A 21,127-nucleotide genomic window follows, 5' to 3' on the forward strand; every position below is an offset into this window, starting at 1 on the left:
TTATCTGTGTTTCTTGTTTTTGTTCCTGTTGGTGCTTTGACATTTTTTTCTATACCATCATATTAAAAAGTATTCATTAAAACTCAGCTATATACTTCATGGCAACAGTAGATTTTAGGGCCAAAGAATCATCAAATTCTAGCAAACGATTCCTTGTCTTTATGAAATGATTTCTTTTGAAAGGTTTTGAATGTTTTGAAAGCAACGCTCCACACGCAGTTGTTATTACTCAACAATAAATTCTCAATAATATGCAGTCAGTTTACCTCAAAGCGATTGCAGTTTATATTTTAGTGAATAATGCTGACATGGTCGCATATCTTACCTGCTTGGACAAGTATGAACTCAGAAAACTCATGTCCAATGGTGTTAATAGCTGTACAGTTGTAGTTCCCAAAGTCATTTTCTGAATCAGGGTTTACCTGTAGTATGCATACCCAAAAAGACGTGAAAAACATTAATGTACTTATTTTATATAAAATACTTTACAATTAAAAGCTACAGAAGTGGATTAGCAAATGTAATTTCACAAAACTGAATGATTAATGGCTTGTAGTATGGCTAGATCAGCTGAATGTCCATTACTCTTATTAAAGGGCTACTTCCATAACCAAATGTCCAATGTTATTTCATAAGATTACTTAGGGGCAGATTAATCAAAGGTCAAGGTGAATTTTCGAATGAGAAGAATTCTAATTTCGAGTTCTTTTTGTGTACCTCGATTAGGGAATAGTCCAAATTCGATTAGAATTTGCAAAAAATTAGAATTTCGAAATTTATCATGTACTGTCTCTTTAAAAATTTGAATTCGGGCATTCGCCATCTAAAACCTGCCGAATTGCTGTTGTAGCCTATGGGGGACCTCCTAGAACCTATTTGGAGTCAATTAGTCGACTTTGAAAAATCAAAGCTTTTTTTTTTTGGGAACAACTTTGCATCGAATTAGATTGAATGCGCTATTAATTTGATTCGTACGATTCTAACTCAGCCGAATACGGACCTTTTCAATCAAAAACGGACCTATTCGACCAAAAAAAAACCTTCAACTTAATTTCGGTTGGTCTTTTTTAATTAGAATTTTGACATTTTTTCAATTCGATATTTGACCCTTGATAAATATGCCCCTTACAGTCATTATATTCTATTTGGTGACTCAAAATAAAAATCTATGGCAATATGGTTCCAGTTATACTTAGGGGCAGATTAACTAAGGTTTGAATGGTAAATTCAAACTCAAATTTCGAATAGTTTTTTTTTTTTTTGGTCTTAACTCACAATTTCGAATTTAAAACCTCCAATTTGAATTAGAATGTGAGATTTATCACACCTCGACCCTGGAAACAGTTCTAATTCGATACTTTGCTACCCAAAACCTGCCAAGTTTATGTAGAAGTCAATGGTAGAGGTCCATTGAAGCAACATTTTTTTTCATAAATAACTTTCTATTTGAACATTCGAATTTATTAGAGTTAAAAAATTCATATAACTTCGAAATCCATCCTTTAGAAATAACCCCCTAAGCGTGCTGCATCTGATCAAGTTGAAGGCATCAACAAGAAATGCAGTGTGCTGCAACTGTGGCCTTACACAGCCAGTTGAACTTACAGTAGAATGTCCAGTTATGTATGTGAGTCTGCACATAACATGGTTTCTAATAGTGTTTCTTACATTTTTCTACGTGCAAAATGGGATACCCACAAGCCAGATTAAATTTTTAGTTTAGGGGCTGGACACAGGCAGATAGAAAGGGTTCAGAAGCAAGATAGGTTTCATACCTCGATTGGTATAACCTTACCAAACCTTTTGTTAATATTGTGTTCCTTTTTTTTTTTTAAATAAAAATAGAAATACAGTAATGTACTGCACTGTGCTGTGTATTACAGGAAAGGCATACCTCAAGACTGCTTGAAGTTGGACCACTGTATATTTTAATGTTACTGTAGTTTGAGCTTGGCAGAAGTTGTCCATCTCTAAACCAGGTAACGGCAGCTCTAGGATGGGCAAAAACTTCACAAGTGATGTTAACAGGATTGCCTTCCCAAGTATAAACCACCACTGGTCCTCGGATCTTTGGGGCATCTGCAAGAATAATATGTATTAGACATATGAATTAGGTTGTAACTTTAGCTCTATTAGCTGTTATTAACACAGCAGGAATAACTGCTCATTCTGGCTAGGAAACAATTTAAACATTTTAAATTTTTTTCAAGTACCTAGTATCAAGTATGCTAGGTTTTAGCATACTTGATACTAGTATGCTAATAATTTTTAGGAACTAATAATGGAAATTATAATAATGGCTACTTTGCAATTCAATATATATGGACTACAACAAATTAATAGCACATAATCAAACATAATACAGAACTTACATTGAACCTCAAAGTACATGGCTTGCATGTCTACACCAATTGGGTTGCTAGCAATGCAGAAGTATTCTCCAGCATCAGTATACTGGATGTCCTTCAGAGTAAGAGCTGACATCCGGATGTGCTCTTTGACCACTATATGTCCATCCAATGTCTGATGGAAGGAAAAAACATTGCATCAGCAAAAAAATCCAAGTAAAACAGGATGGTTCGAGTTCATCAGCATTATTACCTTTACAACTGCATATGCCAAGTTAATGTATTCTGCTTAGCTACTTATCCTTTACTCTAGAAAGTCAAAATCATTTTAAAAACATGATTTCCAAGCTATCTTGGTTTACACGTGCCAGCATTTTCACTGCGGTGAATTAAAAGAGATCAACCACTATACAACTTTGATGTAAGCAATAACCAATAAATCTAGTGGACGTCCTTTAAAACATTTTTATTGCTGTATAAATGTCTCCAGTATATAAAAGTAATACTGTTGGTAAATCCTAACCACTTGCTACATATCACATCGAGCAACTCTCGGCTTCTGCATGTCAAAAGAAAGCTTTCTGTGTTAATTAGAAGATGCATAAATACCTAATTAATGAATTAGCGCAGTATGAGTGGGGTGCTAGAAATCACAGAAAGGACTGCTCAGGATTTCAAACTAACAGCATATTCAGAAAAGTGAGCAACACATCCAAGCAAACTTGCAGACATTTTTAGATATGCATTTCTACAGAGTTTCACTACATTTCTAGAAGAGTCATTTATAGATAATACTTATAGGTTATAATTTCAGCAGCCCTTCCAATAAAAGTGCAATTCAATATGGGTGTGCTGGTCACTTATTTGCCCTGGTAGAACAAGGTCTAACAACTACATATTACTCAGCAAATTTGGTTTCATTCCATATCTTGAAGCACAGAGCTAAAGTAAGGCAACTAAGGGAAAGCAGTCTACTGTAAGTTTACTCTTGCAACAGTTCAGCATTGCAAAATAGGATGTCTGATCAGCAAATGTGCAGAGATAATTACAGAATACAATATGACAGGCACTCACAGATCCTACAAACAGGAGTTAATAAAATAAATGAATACTTTGCAAAAACATATCAGGTACCGTATATACTCGAGTATAAGCCGTCCCAAGTATTAGCTGAGGTACCTAATTTTACCTCCAAAAACTGGGAAAGCTTATTGACTCGAGTATAAGCCGAGGGTGAGAAATGCAGCAGCTTCTGGTAAGTTTCAATCAAAAAATTGAGGGTTTCTGCTCCCATTGGAGGTGCCGGCGTCTGGTTTTTGGATGCCGGCGACCATTCTTGGACGCCGGCGAATATTCTTGGAGACTATTCTTAGACGCCGGCGACTATTCTTAGACGCTGGCGACTATTCTTTGCGCCGTTTTTGCGCTTGACCCGAGTATAAACCGAGGTAGAGTTTTTCAGCATATTTTGGTGGCTGAAAAACTCGGCTTATACTCGAGTATATACGGTACAAAAATAGCATTATGCCCTCACACTTAGTGGAGATTTAAGGGTCGAAATGAAAAATCAAATTTCAAATTTCGGATTTTAGAATTTCGACTAGGGAATTGTTAAAATTCAATTATATTTTTGAAGAAATTTGAATTCAGTTTTTGAGATTTACATAACACTGGCCCTTTAGGAACTTGAATTAGACTATTCGACACCTAAAACGTGCCGAATTGCTGTTTTAGCCTAATGAAAGATGTCCTGGGATCACTTTGGAGTTGTTTGCAGCCTTCCTAACATTCAAGTTTTTTTCAGAGAAAAAACCCAAATCGAGTTTTTAAAATCTGAATCAAATTTGATTTAATCCTATTCACCTGAGTTTAGGAAATTTGATTTTTTTTAATAAATTCCAATTGGTCAAATGTCCACCTTTGATAATTGTGCTTCTTAGCCAAGCCTATGACTGAGCTATTTCAGGAAACCTGTAGTGCTATTTTTTTGCACCTGATAAGTTTTTGCAATAACTGAGCTTTATTCTTTACTACTACCCATTTGTGGGATCTGTGAGTGCCTGCCATATCATTCCGATTATGGATAACCTCCTCGAGCTGTAGGTCTGGGGCATATGTACCTGGAACCCAAATTTCTACTATAAGCTTTAACTTTCAGGCCTTTACACTTAGATATACATAATGTATACAAAGTCAAGTACAAATATTAAAGGACAGCAAAAGGCTTAAACACAGGGGAGGAAAGTGACAAGTTGTTAGGGACTAATAAAAGGAAAAGAGGCACAGCAGATTGAAGCGGGTAAAACCTGACACGTTTTTAGGTCACCCTGTAAAGTTTCAGTGAGACATATGGGGGCTTATTTATCAAGTGCTCCTTAAAAAAAGATACAACTAAAATCAAAATACCATAAAAAATAGCCATCACCGTATTTTTTTTCTTATTTGTTTTTGGTTGAGGGGTTCATAGACCCTGACAGCCAAGTAGCATTTTCAGTTTCTGGAAATAGGCAGAACAGTGAAAACAAAAAAAAATGTATATATAATAAATGAATATCAGTCTAAAAGTTACTTAAAACACCTAAAATGTATTAACATACATATTCTAAAACAAAGCAAAATACTTAAAAAATGTAACAAAAGTTTGACACAAAGTACCTATCTAATGAAATAGTGCATCAAGGAAAGTTTCCTTTTTCCAGTCCTTATTTTTCTGCTTGAATGGAGTTAACATACACATTGACATTGTGTCAAAATAGTAATGCCAGTATACTACAGAGCTTTAAGGTGTCACTGTTGGCACCCTAAATTCAGAACCAGTGCTAAGCACCATGTTCTCGGCTCTTGCTTCCGCCTTTAACAGCCCTCGGCTAATCGGAATGCGGACAGGCATTAATAGAGGTGCCAAGCGATGGTTTCTGCACGAGCAAAGGGGCACGACGGAAATGCAAAGTCTTTTGGGCAGAAGGTCTTTGTACAAGGCATAGACAGAAAGCGTAGTCAGATCAGGCCGGGTTGGGACAGGCAGAGTACAAACGGAGTCAGGCAGGCAAGGGTCAAACCAGGAGATCAATCAGAGGGGATATGGATACAGGAGAGTTGGTTACCAGGCAGGGTCAGGATTCCAGAAGTCAGGATAGTCAAAAACAGGCAGGGGTCACAACAGATAATCAGAAGGTTTAAACAGCACAAGGGCACCAGGAACTCTTGAAAAGAAACCTATAACAGGCAAGGATTAAAACACAGGAATTCCCTTTTATAGAGGTTGAATTTCGCGCCAATGTGTGCTGGCGTCATCACTCCAGCACCTTTAAAACTCGCAGAGGCACGTCGCTCGCACCCTAAGGAGCCGGCGACTGAGGGAAGGAAGACCAGCATGGCGTGCGTACCTGCTGAGAGCGTGGCGGGCGTCCCACGCCTGCCCACTAGACCACCAGGGTGAGCAATCCTCACATAAGGGGAATGTTACAAATTCCAAGGTGGCAGGAATACTTTTCCAAATAAAGTAATGTAGCACAAATGGACCCTTTTAATTTCATATTAAAATTCCATATTAAAATTCCAATTATTATAGAAATGAAAATAATGAAGACTGAATAGAAATACTATAGCATAAGATTAGAAAAGCACATGGAGGTTTGGTGGATGAAATGTTTTGCAAAGAGCTGACTGACTGCAAAAGTGATATAAAAAATAAAAACAAGCTGGGTTGGTGCAGTTTCAAGAGGTCTAAATCTGAGACTCAGCTTATTAAAAGTAATTAATTCATGTAATATAATTGTTTTAGAGTCCATGGAATATGACTGATGATTTTTATTCATTTGCATAGAGTAAATGATCTTAAAGATCACAGCCTCAAAGAGAATGATAAGCTTTTGTCTATTTTATTATGTTTACCATTTTCAATGCATCATTAAGTATCTTTAACAGTAACAAAGCTGGCACAAAGGCCCAAGGATGATCGCTCTTACACGCTGGTTTACAATCTGGCTGATGCAATTTCCTAACTAACTAAATGTGGCCCTTTAGCCATTCAAGAATCATACACACTCTCTTCTACCTTTTATTCCCATACAACTTTACAACCCCAGTACTCTCCTGCTCAAAACATCTGTCCCTGGCATACCATGTGCCCAGGGGCATAACTATAGAGGAAACAACCCTGCAGTACTGGAGGCAGATCATGGGGTTTTGCTGCACAGAAAAAAATTCAGCATGAGAGGGGGCGGGGTTCAATTTTTTTGCAGGGGGCTGTAAAAAGGGTATCTCCAGTCATGCCCTCCCCTAGGACAAGCAAGATTACTATTCCAAAGTCATAAACAACAACAAATCAAATCCATTAGAAAACACTGTACAATCTCTCTGGGAGTCTTCATCTATGTATGTGGCTTTAAATATCTTTTTTATGCAGATGAAAATACAGATATATTTAGATAACCCTTTGCTAACCACTGAAATTCAAGTTTTCTTACTGCCTGCTAGTTATCTCCTTATGGATGAATCTCAAACTCAAACAGAACTGATCATCTTTTCATGCAATTATTCCTGTGTGTAGCATGGAGCACCACACAGAATCAGAAAATTCAAATACTTTATTCGTCCATTAAAATCAGTATCAAAAATATATATGCAAAAAATTGCCTGTAAGGGCAAGCAACCATTACGCTTGCCGGCCACTTTCTCAAAAGGTAAATGGTCCTCTTTTAAACAAGACTTTTTAATCAAACTAAATACCCTCCCATAAAATCATTAACCCTTGAATAACCACAGCATATCCTTAAGGCTTAAGCAAGCTTTTACGCAAACACTGCTACACTGGGGTCATTTTTGACAGTAACCCTTTCTTAGCTAATAATATCAATACCATTGTCAAAGTCTTTAGAATTTACAGTATTGCTATGATCTGTCACTCATTCATGCTCTTTTCCTGTCCTACATCCTGCAAACCATTACTAATCAACCTCCCAGCTTTCTCTCTTTCCATCTTAAACTTGGTCCTACATTTAAGAAAAAGTAGGACAACAACAAAAAAAACTAATTTCTGTTCTGTAAAAATCTTTATTATGTCTCCTTGTTATGCAAAGAAAATCTTTTTAATGCTCCTCCACATATTTTGACTTCCTCCAGACAATGTACACTGTATTGTTTTGAAAACAATAACTCTAAATTAGAGAAATAATTAACTGTACAAATACTGGCCAGTTTGGTAAAAAATTGGCCCATCGACCACTGTATGTGCCCAGCTTAAGGCTTAGTCCACACCAGGCGATTCGGGGAGATTTAGCTCCCCGGCGACTAATCACCTCTTCTTTGAGGCGACTAATCTACCAAACCGCTTCCTCTTCTCCTGCCCCAGCTGTAATGAGAGTCGCCTGCATTATGAAACACGCGGCACTTTGTTTTCAGAAGTTGCTCGAAGTTTCCTCGTTAGTCGCCAGAAGCTAAATCTCCCCAAATCGCCTGGTGTGGACTAAGCCTTAAAAACGATAAACAGTTTCTTATCAGAGATACTATCTTTATTATAGATGAGCAGAGCTTAGTTTATGAGCAAATATAAACTTAGGGACTAATTTATAAAACATTGATAATAAACATTACAAAGGGTTTTAGATTTAACAATGTATACATTCCAGCACATATATTGTTATATCTTAAAATAATTGTCTATGATTCAGAGGGGGTTCTGCATGAAATAGTGTTGGACCTCTCAAAGCAGCAGGTATAAGGTTTGAAATATGACTTTTCTGACAGAGTGAAAGATTTTAATAAGTGGGGAAAACAATGAACTTCTGGAAATCCTTTAGGATTCAATATCTGATTAATTAACATTTAATTCATTAATTTAATGGAGAATTTTGCATGTTCTGTTGATTAGCAAAAATTTGTTTTAGTATACACATATTTTGTATATTTATATATTAATTAAACCCATTGTGTGTTGTATACATTCAGATGTAATAATTGTAGGACCTGTATGATAAGACTGTTGCTTTTTTTTGAAGATGCTATACCAACCAAGCTTGTTTTGGTGTTACTAGACAAGTATGGATTATCTACATCACTATCTCTCTACTGCTATGAGGGCAAGTAAGGCATTATGGTACTGCCACACTAAAGTTACATATCGCCTTCTCTCTCTTGCTCAGTATTGCATTTAACAACTAGTTGATTTTATACCTCATGTTTCAGTGGCCGTGTCCACGAAGCCTGAAAAACAGATGTAGAAACACAACAAACACAGAAGCAATAAAACAAATTTATAGTTATTACATGTGGCGAGTTATGTATCATTCTGCATTCCTTGAATTGCATGCGGTTAGATGGATGGGATTGGTTGCTGGACCAACTGGTATGGCAACCTGGATAATACTGTATAACCTCTGAAGCCATGCATTGCTTCAAAAAATCTTGCAATTGAAGCAGCATTACTTTGTAGAATATGCCAACATTTTTCCCGTATTTCTATAAACAGTTTTAAACAAAAGGGAGTTTGAGTGAAAGGTCCTGAGAAGGATATTACCAGGGAAGGGCTTAAATAATGCTGGTGGCAGGCTATAGGATAATTCCCAAATCATTCAAGATATTTAAATGTTTCGGTAGAATGCTCATTCAAGTCATCACTGTATATTTATAGGAGTTAAAAGACAATTTGAAATGTCATAGTATATTTGAACACTTTAGCATATTCATTTCAACATATTTATTCCCTCAAATCCAGGGGCAATGGATTTACAGGCCACCAGTGTTGGATAGATTAGGAAATACATTGTACCTCTATAATTAGTTCACAGTAGTGCTGCTTCATTACTTTTTAATTTACTTCTTAATTATCTTAGAACATTGTCACTTTCACAGGAAAGCAAATCAATATATATATATATATATATATATATATATATATATATATATATATATATATATATATATATATATATATAGTGACATGCACAGAAGTGGTTATAACAGTACATGCTCAGAGACTGATTTCATGTGAACACTTATGCCATTCCACATTAAAATGTAAATCATTTATTGTGGTTTTTACAACCTAAAATTAATAAAAGTACATGCCAATTGTCTCTAAACGGCAACCATCCAACTCCAACTCCAAAGCTACAGCTACATAAATTCAAGCTGTTGCACCAAGGTTGGATATTAAAGGGATCCTGTCATCGGAAAACATGTTTTTTTCAAAACGCATCAGTTAATAGTGCTACTCCAGCAGAATTCTACACTAAAATCCATTTCTCAAAAGAGCAAACAGATTTTTTTATATTCAATTTTGAAATCTGACATGGGGCTAGACATTTTGTCAATTTCCCAGCTGCCCCCAGTCATGTGACTTGTGCCTGCACTTTAGGAGAGAAATGCTTTCTGGCAGGCTGCTGTTTTTCCTTCTCAATGTAACTGAATGTGTCTCAGTGAGACATGGGATTTTACTATTGAGTGCTGTTCTTAGATCTACCAGGCAGCTGTTATCTTGTGTTACGGAGCTGTTATCTGGTTACCTTCCCATTGTTCTTTTGTTTGGCTGCTGGGGTGAAAAGGGGAGGGGGTGATATCACTCTAACTTGCAGTACAGCAGTAAAGAGTGATTGAAGTTTATCAGAGCACAAGTCACATGACTTGGGGCAGCTGGGAAATTGACAATATGTCTAGCCCCATGTCAGATTTCAAAATTGAATAAAAAAAATCTGTTTGCTATTTTAAGAAATGGATTTCAGTGCAGAATTCTGCTGGTGCAGCACTATTAACTGATTCATTTTGAATTTGTTTTTACCCATGACAGTATCCCTTTAAGCATGGTGGGTGGCTATTAGAATTCACTGTCCTTTTTGAAAATTAATTGTTACATACATATTTATTACTAAAAAGTAGTAAAGTGGTACAGCTACTGTAAACTGAACATTTGTGCTATGACATGCCATTGGAGAATTGTGGATTCATAGATACATTGACCAAAGATAAAGTGATATATGGCTAATATAAATTGGCTCTCACTACTTTCACCAACTCCATTCCAACTTGCTATTCAAGAGCCATTAATAGGAAGCCTTCCAGCCCATAAAAAATGACATTTGTTAGACTGCTTGTGTTCTAGAAATGGTAAAAGTGACAAATGGTGTATGTCTATAGGATCACTACTTTCTGGAGAGACAAGGAATGTTTATTTATATTGCTAAATAATTCTCTCAGCTATCCAACGGCAGTTGTCATAAACAAAAGTCAATGTACTGTCAGCTCCCTGTCAGATTCTGACCATGGGCTAGTAAGGATGCAGTTAGCAGTGATGGTGACAACTGAGCAGACATTTTCATGATAAAACAGTGTATTAGTTCAGGGGTAAATAATTCTGAATTGCCCAACAAGTTTTTGTGGTCTATACCTAATATCTGAAAATTGTGGTTTCTACCTCAAGCCAATGACAATGGCTGTTTTCTTTATATCTGCAGGGGACAAAGGCTAATCAGGCTGATAAACAAGTGGATCTGTGAGACTCGCTCTTTATTGAGCTCTCCTCTGCTACTGTTTGAATTTCCAGAAAAAAATCACTACAGTTACGATGACCTGGTTTGAGAACCTACTGTTTCTACAATAAGATATAGTCAGAGTCATAGAGAATTGATACAAATGCATAACTGCATTTATTAAACAACGAAATAGCTACATTTTGCCTTTATGAATGAAAATGTTGAAGCATTTGAAGCCATAATAATAATTATATTTAATAATGTAGTTCTAGTTCCTATTATCAGTTGCTGATCCTTACTAGCCAGATGGTAAGTTTTCCAAAGGGAGCTATAAAAATGGCTTGAAGAAAGGGTTATTTGCAGTGTTTTCTGCATCAATCATCTTCTCCCTTATAGGTGAATCCATAGTGCTGGTACCTCCTAAGTGAGGCAAACTACTGTACAACAAGATGGAACAGTCAAGTTAAAGACATTACAACACATGCATTACAGATGGACATGGCTAATGGAACAGGCACTCACACATGGAACGCAACAAGACGAGGCAAAAAAGGAAAGGGCAATCTAAACACAGAGTTACACCTGGCAAAAGATACATATCTTCTTAGACAACCCAAGGTATTTTGACATGAATATTGCAAAGTATTTAAAATATCAGTTACCTGACCATTTTGGTCAAAGCCCAAACTCTCCGTATGTTTTATAGCTAAAATCAGTTAAAGCTCACTCTGACACAACGTGCATGTTTTATATTAAAGATGCCTACATAAACAAATACTGACATTTACCAAATGCAATTTAGTTGGGCCAAGCAAATGGCTAAACATTCTCTGCAAAGCGCTGTATGATAGGTCTGCCCTATATAAAGTATAATAAATTAGGTTCATTTTGGCAGAAATCATTTTGTTAAACTGGAGGTCTACAGCTGAATTTGGTCCAATTTGGTACAATGGCATCTCAGGGTAAGATAATCATTAAGTAGGTAAGTAAAGTAAGTTTAATTTTGTCTAGAGCCAAAATGAGGTATCTGATTTTGCAGAGCTGTGGAAGGTTGAAACAACAAATATGCATAAATTTTTAAAGGTGCTTCATGGTTGGTATTTTTAATAAGCGCCTTTATGGACCTCCATTTACATTCAGGAAAAAATTAAGAAAATTAGAAAAATATATGCATACATAAATTGCACTGTTATATCAGCTTCTTATCAGTATAAAATGTGATGCTATATAGCTTCTATTTGAAGTCCTATAAAATTAGGCAAATAGCACATGCAGGGATTTGTAGCTGAAGTGTTTAAGCAAGCATATCAGCTTGCTGAAAAGTGCCTGTTACTGTCTTTTGGGGCTCCAAATACCAATTTAGGGAAATACACAAAAGTGTCAGTTTAGCACTTTTCAGCCCAAAAATGCTCACCAGAGCATTTTGGAACCAATAAACTTTTCACATTCGATTCCAAGCATTTTCTATTAATTTAAAGCAAAGGTAAAATCACTGGAGGGTGCCAAATCTTCATTCTATTGTGCTTGTACCTGCCTTGAATGAATAGAAGACAGACGAAGCTGAAGAAGATGGCAATGGTAAACAGTAATACCCTGCTAGCGGCCATGAGTACTTTTCAAACAGCAATATATGTCTCCGAACTTAGGGCTCAATCATATTTTACATAGATTAGTGGCTTCATAGGCCTTTAGACCAGTGGCTTTACCATTTTCCTTTTTAAGCAGCTGCTTTAAATCCGCTAGGATTTAATTAACTATTTAATTTGAGAACTACAACAAAAGAAAAATGAGTAAAATAAAATAAAAAAAAATAAACAAATATATATGGTTATATATTTAAATTGACTTTAATAACATGTATCCCAACAGATCTTGAGAATTTAACAAGTGTTCTTTCATATTCATAATTTGCATAACCTTACCTTAAGATTTTAAAATATAGATTTTACATCCATACATGACATCAAATTACTTAAAACTGCCCACATACTGTAAATAGGACAGTATTAGCCAAAAACCTAGGAAAGAATGCGCCTAACAAGTCTTTTTTTCTCTTTCCCTGAATGTAAGCATTCTAAATAGAGGTAAACTGCTTACTTTTAATCCTTCAGTGCATTTTTGGCACAAAAGCCATTTAATGTGGATCAATGTGAAAAGATAATTTTCAGGTAACAGTAGGCTGTTAATAAAGACAGGTAACTGAAGGCAAAATGATGCCTTGCGATTTCTTCAAAATAATTACAATAATGAAATGTATTATGATTATGAACATCAGATAAGGCTTGTACAATTCAGAAGATCTGCAGTAACAAAAATGTTATAAGTTACAAACAGACTTTTGTCTTCCATAGTCATTCTAGTACTCAGAACACTACTACACTACGGAACAAATATACAATATAAAATGTTCTGTGTAAAACCAAACACAATATTTATCAGGGGAGGCATATGCCTGTTTTTTCTTAATACTTGGCATGTAAATGCCAAGAACTGACTTAAACCACTACCTATACTAGTTGATGCACTTATGGAAGAGAAGAAATATCTTTTAAAAATGCTAATTTCTGCCTTAGGCTTCAGTTTCCCTTATGGAGAATTCAGTTGAGGCAATTTCTGATTTTCTTTTTTTTTTTACTGATCTTCTTTGAAGGTAGAATTAAAGAGCAGTGTATTAATAGCTAAGTTGTCTTGAAGATTAATAGTCTTTTTGGCTAATGTTCACACCCAACCACACTGAAAACTAACTAATGTTAATAATAAAAAGTGAAAATAACAAAACATCTTTAAAAAAATACCTGCGTTAACTACAAAAATCACAGAATATTATGAAAATGGTAAGGTGAGGGAAATGCTAATATTTTGAAAACATACACTGACCTTTATTATGCCATTACAAATTGTTGCCAATTATCTGATTCCCTTACATGTTAAGTTAATTCCTTAAATGAACAGTTTAGTGTAAAAATAAAAACTGGGTAAATAGGCTGTCCAAAAATGTAATGTATAAAGACTGGATGTCTCACATAATAGCAAGAACACTACTTCCTGCTTTTCCCTTCCTGCTAAATACTTCCAAGTATATAGTAAAAGGCAATATTTATTATTCAACACTATGCCAATATCAAATTAAATTTGATACTGGCATAGTGTTGAATAATAAATATTGCCTTTTACTATATACTTGGAAGTATTTATTTACAACTGAGCAATTTGGGGTCACATGGGCAGGGGGATAAGTCCCATTCCTGTCGTGTATATAAATTATCTGTATTAATTACTAATCAGCCTTATATTGGGACATTTATATTCTATGGGGCACATTTACTATGGGTCGAATATCGAGGGTTAATTAGCCCTCGATATTCGGCCATCAAAGTAAAATCCTTCTACTTCGAATATCGAAGTCAAAGGATTTACCGCATTTACTTTGATCGAACGATCAAAGGAAAAATCGTTTGATCGAACAATTAGATCCTTCGAATCGAACGATTTCAAGGATTTTAACAATTTTCCTTCGATCAGAAATTGCTTAGAAAGCTTATGGGGAAGGTCCCCATAGGCTAACATTGGTGCTCGGTAGGTTTTAGGTGGCGAAGTAGGTAGTCAAAGTTTTTTTTAAAGAGACAGTACTTCGACTATCGAATGGTCGAATAGTCAAACGATTTTTAGTTCGAATCGTTTGATTCAAAGTCGAAGGTCGAAGTAGCCAAAAAAAACCTCAAATTTTTTTCATTCTAATCCTTCACCCGAGCTTAGTAAATGTGCCCCTTTGTGCACTATATATTATGAGCTCAGTAAGTGACAGCAGCACAGAGCATGTGCAGTGAATCAGCAGAAAAGAAGATGGGGAGCTATCGGGGCATCTTTCAAGACACAGAGCTTTACTGCTAAAGGGCTGTGGTTGCCTTTGGCTGGTACAGAAGCACAAAACATAATGTACAACATTTTTAGACTACTTCTTTAGTTTCACTTTCCTTGTCCTTTAAGGTGGCCATACATGAGTCAATCCTGTATAGTATCTGGCCATTAATTTGGGCCAATAGCACAAACAACTGGAACAGCAGGAAGTGAAGAGGAGCTCATCTGTCTGCATATCTCATTGTGCATCAACAGGTGAAATTTCCAAACTGACCCAAACTGACTGATACCCATTGTATATAAATATGAGTGAGGATTGTATGGGCAGCATACATATACTGAAACCATGTTATTGGTACATGTACAGCCAGTTAAAGGCATAATGGGTGGCAGCAGGAAAGTATAGGTGATTGCACACATGTAGCAAGCTGCATTTATGCATATTTACTACATTTAGTCAGAAAGCAATGGGGGTGTGCAGGAAGCATTTTCTGCACATGTGACATGCCTGATATTCTAAATTCCTATACTTAGTTTTATACCAAGCCTTAAAGTGCTTGAGGGTGCTTGGTGCCACCATACCACATTTACAATATTAAAATTTTTCCATCATGCCCCCCAAAATTAAAAAAAAAAAACCTCATCCCAAACCAGTACACAATAATGGTAAAAATGAAGAGGATTCTAGTCTACATTTCCATAGTTCTTCAGGCAAAATAACTGCGGTATCATGTACTGATATTCTGATCGTTTCCAAAAAACATTTTTAACCAACAATAAACCACGGCTTGCATAACATTTCTAAATGTACAATACAGAAATCATTTTTTTCCCATATTGATATAAAGTAAAAGTGAAACATAGGAGACTGTAAAGTCAGAAAACAGAGACAATAACTCAAGCATAACACAGAGCAACAAGCACTGTATACAGCAGGCTGTAACAGCGGATCTGCCCCACAATAACACCCGAGCCTACAATTCGCTCTGGTGCTCAATGCTAGACAGAAGAGGTGAGAGTTTCAAAAATAGTCAGCAGTTTTGCAGCGCTACATGAAATGTTCTATTGTGTTTCCTTAATTCGTTTTTACGAGGGGAAATGTTTCATTGCATATTAGCTTCATGGAAAATGACCACCTCTGAGAAATGTCTATTTGCCAATAAGGTCAGATTTAGTTACTATAAATATGAAATGTCTTTCTATCCATTATCATATTTCAATTGTTTGCCCCTCTAAGAAGCATAATTGTCTAATCTATTATCTCAATATATATTTAAAAACAATAATTGATCATTGCATTAGTTTGACATATGCAATATTCATATTCTTCTTTGAAATATTACAGATTTTCAGCTTTTTATAGAACATCATAACATGCCAAATAATGATGGGGAAATGAACTAATTTGATGCTTTGCTGTTAGCAAAACTGCTGATTATTTTTGCCTTTGTCACAGTGACAGTCCATCCGCGCACACAATCGCCGTGGTGCTTTAAATCATACTTACATTTGTTCATGGGAACTCATTATGAATTCTAATATTAAGATCCAGCTATGATGTCACAGCTGGTTGCTCTTTTTTTCAAAAGTTTCTCTTATATGATAGAAGGTCCAGTGTGAAGTGCTGCTTATTGTACAGCAACTGCTCGGTGCATAACGAATACTGCAGGATGCCTCATGCCCAATGTTAGTAAAACCAGCATCAGATCATATCTAAATATCTAACATCCCCTGAAAACTGTGTGATTTAGCCTATTTCTACAGTATAAATGATTAGAGAGCCTAAACTACAAACTTCACAATTATATAGGATATAGTTAACACATATGAGTGACTGATTACTCACTTTAAAGCTGAATGTAGTGCAATGTGATAAATAAGGTACAGCTTAGTTAGATAGGTTACACCTTAAAGGAGAAGGAAAGTATTCCTGCACTTGGGGGTGCCAAATATATTTGATAAGAATTAAAAACTCCAAATACAGCAGCATAACACAGGTCCTGGCTGAAGCGTTTCGTGGCTCCCCACCACTACATTGGCTTCCTCGCTGCTCCGTTTTTTGCACCCCCAAGTTATTGTATTGACTTACCTGAAACCCTGGGCCGGTGCTCCTATCAGCAGAAAATTGCACCTCCCGGGGTTAAACCAGTGAGCACCACGGAGTGATCCTCTTCCGTCTTCCTTTCTTTGGGCGGCTGCGTATCCGCAGTAGAACGAAAAGTCCACATTAACTAAAATATTGGCTATTTAGTTCAACTGCACATGCGTCTGCCCCAGGAAATTCAAAGAAAGAAGAGCCGGAAGAGGATCGCTCCTTTGTGCTCACTGGTATAACCCCGAGCTGGTACAGTTTTCTGCTGATAGGAGCACCGGCCTGGGGTTTCAGGTAAATAAATACAATCACTTGGGGGTGCCTAACATTTGGGGGTTATTTATTAACACAGTTTTTTTTTGCGCATTTTCACACATTTTTACACCGAAAACCCGAAAAAGTCTTGGTAAAAAAAAGGCACCATTTTCGAGATTTATTATGCCCCAAAGCTGTTCCAAATCCAAAAATACACCATCTGAAACCTGCCGAATTAATGTAAAAGTCAATGGCAGATGTCTCCTTAACCATTTAAAGATTTTTTGCACAACATTTTTTTGTTGGTTTTTGGCATCAAACACGAAAAAATTCGGTTTTTCATGCAACAATCTGAAAAAGTCACATTTTTTTCCTGATCTAATTCCTGATTTTTTTTGAGAATTTTTATTGATAAATAAGGGCAAATCTTGGATTCTAGTTTGGTCAGACTTTTTTCATTTCATGCATCAATTTAAAAAAGTCACAGATTTTCCTGATCTGATTTTTTTTGAGTATTGTTATTGATAAATAAGGGCAAATCGTGGATTCTAGTTTGGTCTGCTTTTTTTTATTTAAAAAAAATCTGATTTTTTTGATAAATAACCCCCTATGGGACTCGATTTGAACAACTTAGTGCTTGGCCATGGGATAATTATTTTTCTATTCAGTCACAAAGACCTGGAGAAGTTGTGCACAAATCCTTGATGCTTTGTAGCTAAGTCAGCAGCAGTGCTGGTTAGGGGAAACCCTGTCTGGCTTCATATGTATAAAGAGCATATGCACAAAGCTTAAAATGACCCTTTGGGTTCAAGCATGCTAATCTTTCATTGTGTGTAAATTAACTTAGTGGATCAAGCGATTAGATTTAACTTTTCAAATAGGGAAGAAATGTAATAACTGCAGTATGTTTAAATGTGAAGCACACAGGACAGGATAAAGACTTTTGAACATAAGCCCTTGATTTTAACAGAAGGCTCAGCAAATTCACTTCAAAGTGTGGGCTGCTGGAGGATGGGGTGCTATAATATTATTATAAAATATGTATTTTTTCATGTTATTTAGGATAATATGAATAGGATAATATGAATAGGATTATATGAATAGGATTATATGAAAGTCTAGCTATAAACCAATCGTGTATTAGGAATCAGAGTGAAAGTGTGAGCTGTTTTGTTGCAGTCAGACAAACACACACACCAGTAGCTAACTGTAGTTTTGCTAACAATGGGCTGAAGCTCCTTTGGCAAACCTTTCAGTTAAATCTTTAACCTGTGTGCAACAGAGACTTGACTTGTCAATATTACCGTTGCCTCACTGCTGATATTGCGAACGGCTGTTCTCCAGGTGATACTAGGAATGGGATCCCCAGATGCCTCACATGTCAGAGTGATCTCGTCTAATTCCACTGCAGTTTTATTCTCCACATAGGTGATTTTTGGTTTAGCTAGAGTATAACATTAAAAAAGAATGCATTAATATATGGGTAAAAGAAAATATGTTTGCTAATCATTCAAAAATATCATAGCCCTTGGGATATTCTTCTGCTCCTTATCATGGCAGACATTTCTAATTCATATGCCTCCCCTGTTGTCAACTACAACTCCCAGCATCCTCAGATGGCTCTGCTAAGCTGTATGTAGATGCTGAAATGCCAGATGTTTAAAAGTTTCACTATATAAAATATTTAGAAACATAAAAGAGCATCTCCTGTATGCATTGCTCCAAGACATACATTGTAAAAATTGTACAGGTATTAGATATAGCCAAAAAACTATTACCTATAAAGCTTCAAAGTACAAAAATACCATTTTCCATAGAGTCGTTTTAAAGAAAAAAATACTTAGTTTACGATTGATTTCAAGTACCTTGTACTTGATCCTAAATAAGCTGCATAAATCCATATCCAAAATGAAAAAACAATCCTATTTATTTCTTCTTTTTAATGTTTCAATTGCTTTGAGTAGCATTAAAACATAACTTGAGCTTTTTGAAAAGTAAACACAATTTCAAGCAACTTTGCAATATACATCAATTAGAAAATGTGCAGACTTTTCATGATTTGTAATTGTTTGGAACAGTTCCCTAAGCTCTCCTGCTGATCTCTCTGACTACTTTGCTGAGCTGGCTGACTACTGTTACTTTGTAGCAACAGCGAGCTGTTCTCAGCCTGCATCCTCCAAACCCCACAATTCCCTGCACATGTGATTTCAATAAGGAACTGAACATCACAGTGCAATGCATTGTGGGTTATGCAGTTCATGCTGTCTGTAAGCTGTGGAGAAGTTGTTATACTTTGTAACATCAGTGGGGCTCATTTATCAACACTGGGCAAATTTGCCCATGGGCAGTAACGTATGGCAGCCAATCAAATTGCTGCATTTATTGTTCTACTTGCAGCTGGCTTCAAAAAGCTAATCGCTGATTGGTTGCTATAGGTAACTGCCCATGGGCAAATTTGCCCAGTGTTGATAAATGAGCCCCACTGTTTTAGTCCCTCCTTCCCTGCCAGGATTTCAAATGATGCAGAAAGAGAAGAACTGTTAAACAGCTGGATTTCAACATCGAAAATAGCATTTATTCATACTTTTTGAATAAACAGGTAACTGTAATAGATATATTAGGGGTTTCTGTGTTATGTGGGCCTCTTTATCAAATTTTGGTTTGGAAGCCGGAGTTTCTCTTTAAGCATCAATATTAGAAAAAAATACAAAATAGAAAGTCATTTAAAAAGTCTTGATTATTGGTAAACTATATGAAAACCACTGAACTGTAAAAAGTGTTGGAAGGTGGACAAGCCCTTTAATACAGCCGCTGGCTATGGGGAGCTAGAATAAAGTTTAATTGTGCAATATTGCTTTAATACAACCCTGATGTTGTTGCACTTCCAGCATGTCTAATCTTAAAAATAGGTTACATTATTCAGGATTTGTAATTCAGCATACACAACATAAAAGTAAAAAAAAACTAGAGAACTTATTATGTTAAACTCAAGTACTTGATTAAAATGCTGTCATGCCAGTCCAAAGGAATCATTTCACATTGGTCATTATTAGTACTATAATCATAAACAAGCACGCAAAGCTAATGTCTGCAATGTTGTACCGTAAACTTTTAGAAGAATGGTGGCTTCGGCCTCGCCAGCCTGGTTGTTGGCAATACAGGAATATTCTGCTTCATCGTCCTTTTCCACATGATGGATTGTCATTTCTGATTGATCTTCATTAAAACTAATTTTTTCTTCTCCATCCTCAATTGGTTCACCTTTTCTGTATCAAAAAATATATATCATATTTACACACAACAATCACAAAATGTATTTACACCAGAATACTGGGCTCAGGGAACTGACAATCTGTGGGCTTCAGCAATTAAGATGTCTCTATTTAGTGGGCAGGCGGAGGGACTGTTTGGGCCTCTATTTACTTGAAAATTCAGGGTTCATTTTTAGATTAGTGACAGTATTTGTAGTGTGACCTAGAAATAAGGGGCAAATCAAAACAAACTTCACAATTGCACATAAGTACAGAAAAAACACAAAAAATTATACTTAGGGCATGAATATATATATATATATATATAAATATGCGTCTGCATTGATAAATCTTCGATTTGAGTTTTGATGGTGTCGATGTGTAGAAGATTTAAATGGCTTTGACTCTCAGGGGTGACATCAGCAGATGCAATTAATTTGTGATTTCTTTTTTTTTTGGCATCCCAGACCCTAGCGTTTCAGCACTGTACTTTTGTGGCACAATACTGCAATTTTTTCTTTTAATAGATAGAGATGGATGAAAGGCATAGGGGGAAATTTACTAACCTGCGAAAATTCGCTAGCGACGGCTTCGCACCCATCACTACACTTCGCTAGGCGAAAATTAGCTCAGACAACGCTAATTTACCAAAATGCGAATTTGCGTCCAGGGCGCCGAACGCAGGTGAATTTTTGGTACCGTTACGGCAATCACAGTGAAGTTGCGCTAGCGTTGGCTATTTTGCATATGGCGGGAAGTGAAAGTTGAACGAAAGCAGAGCGAAAATTCGGCTGGCATTAGAGGCTGGCATTAGAGTGCGAAGTTGAGCTAGTGTCTATCTCCTTCGCTAGGGAA

The 21,127-nt window shown here is 36.2% G+C and overlaps 1 protein-coding gene across 15 annotated transcripts in view; it reads right to left on the minus strand.

Annotated features, from left to right (window-relative positions):
- Positions 1-21,127, minus strand: part of ncam1.S (neural cell adhesion molecule 1 S homeolog) — a 146,044-nt gene that overhangs the window by 40,791 nt on the left and 84,126 nt on the right. For 8 of the 15 annotated variants that reach the window (XM_041570415.1, XM_018226844.2, XM_018226846.2 and 5 more), the window contains exons 7-12: positions 20,124-20,287; positions 18,326-18,465; positions 8,523-8,552; positions 2,373-2,523; positions 1,895-2,079; positions 326-422 (exon numbers count right to left, since the gene is read on the minus strand). In XM_041570415.1, coding sequence (XP_041426349.1) covers positions 326-422; positions 1,895-2,079; positions 2,373-2,523; positions 8,523-8,552; positions 18,326-18,465; positions 20,124-20,287 — 767 coding nt within the window. 15 annotated transcript variants of the gene reach the window in all.

This window comes from Xenopus laevis, chromosome 7S, assembly GCF_017654675.1.
Source record: "Xenopus laevis strain J_2021 chromosome 7S, Xenopus_laevis_v10.1, whole genome shotgun sequence".
Taxonomy (NCBI): domain Eukaryota; kingdom Metazoa; phylum Chordata; class Amphibia; order Anura; family Pipidae; genus Xenopus; species Xenopus laevis.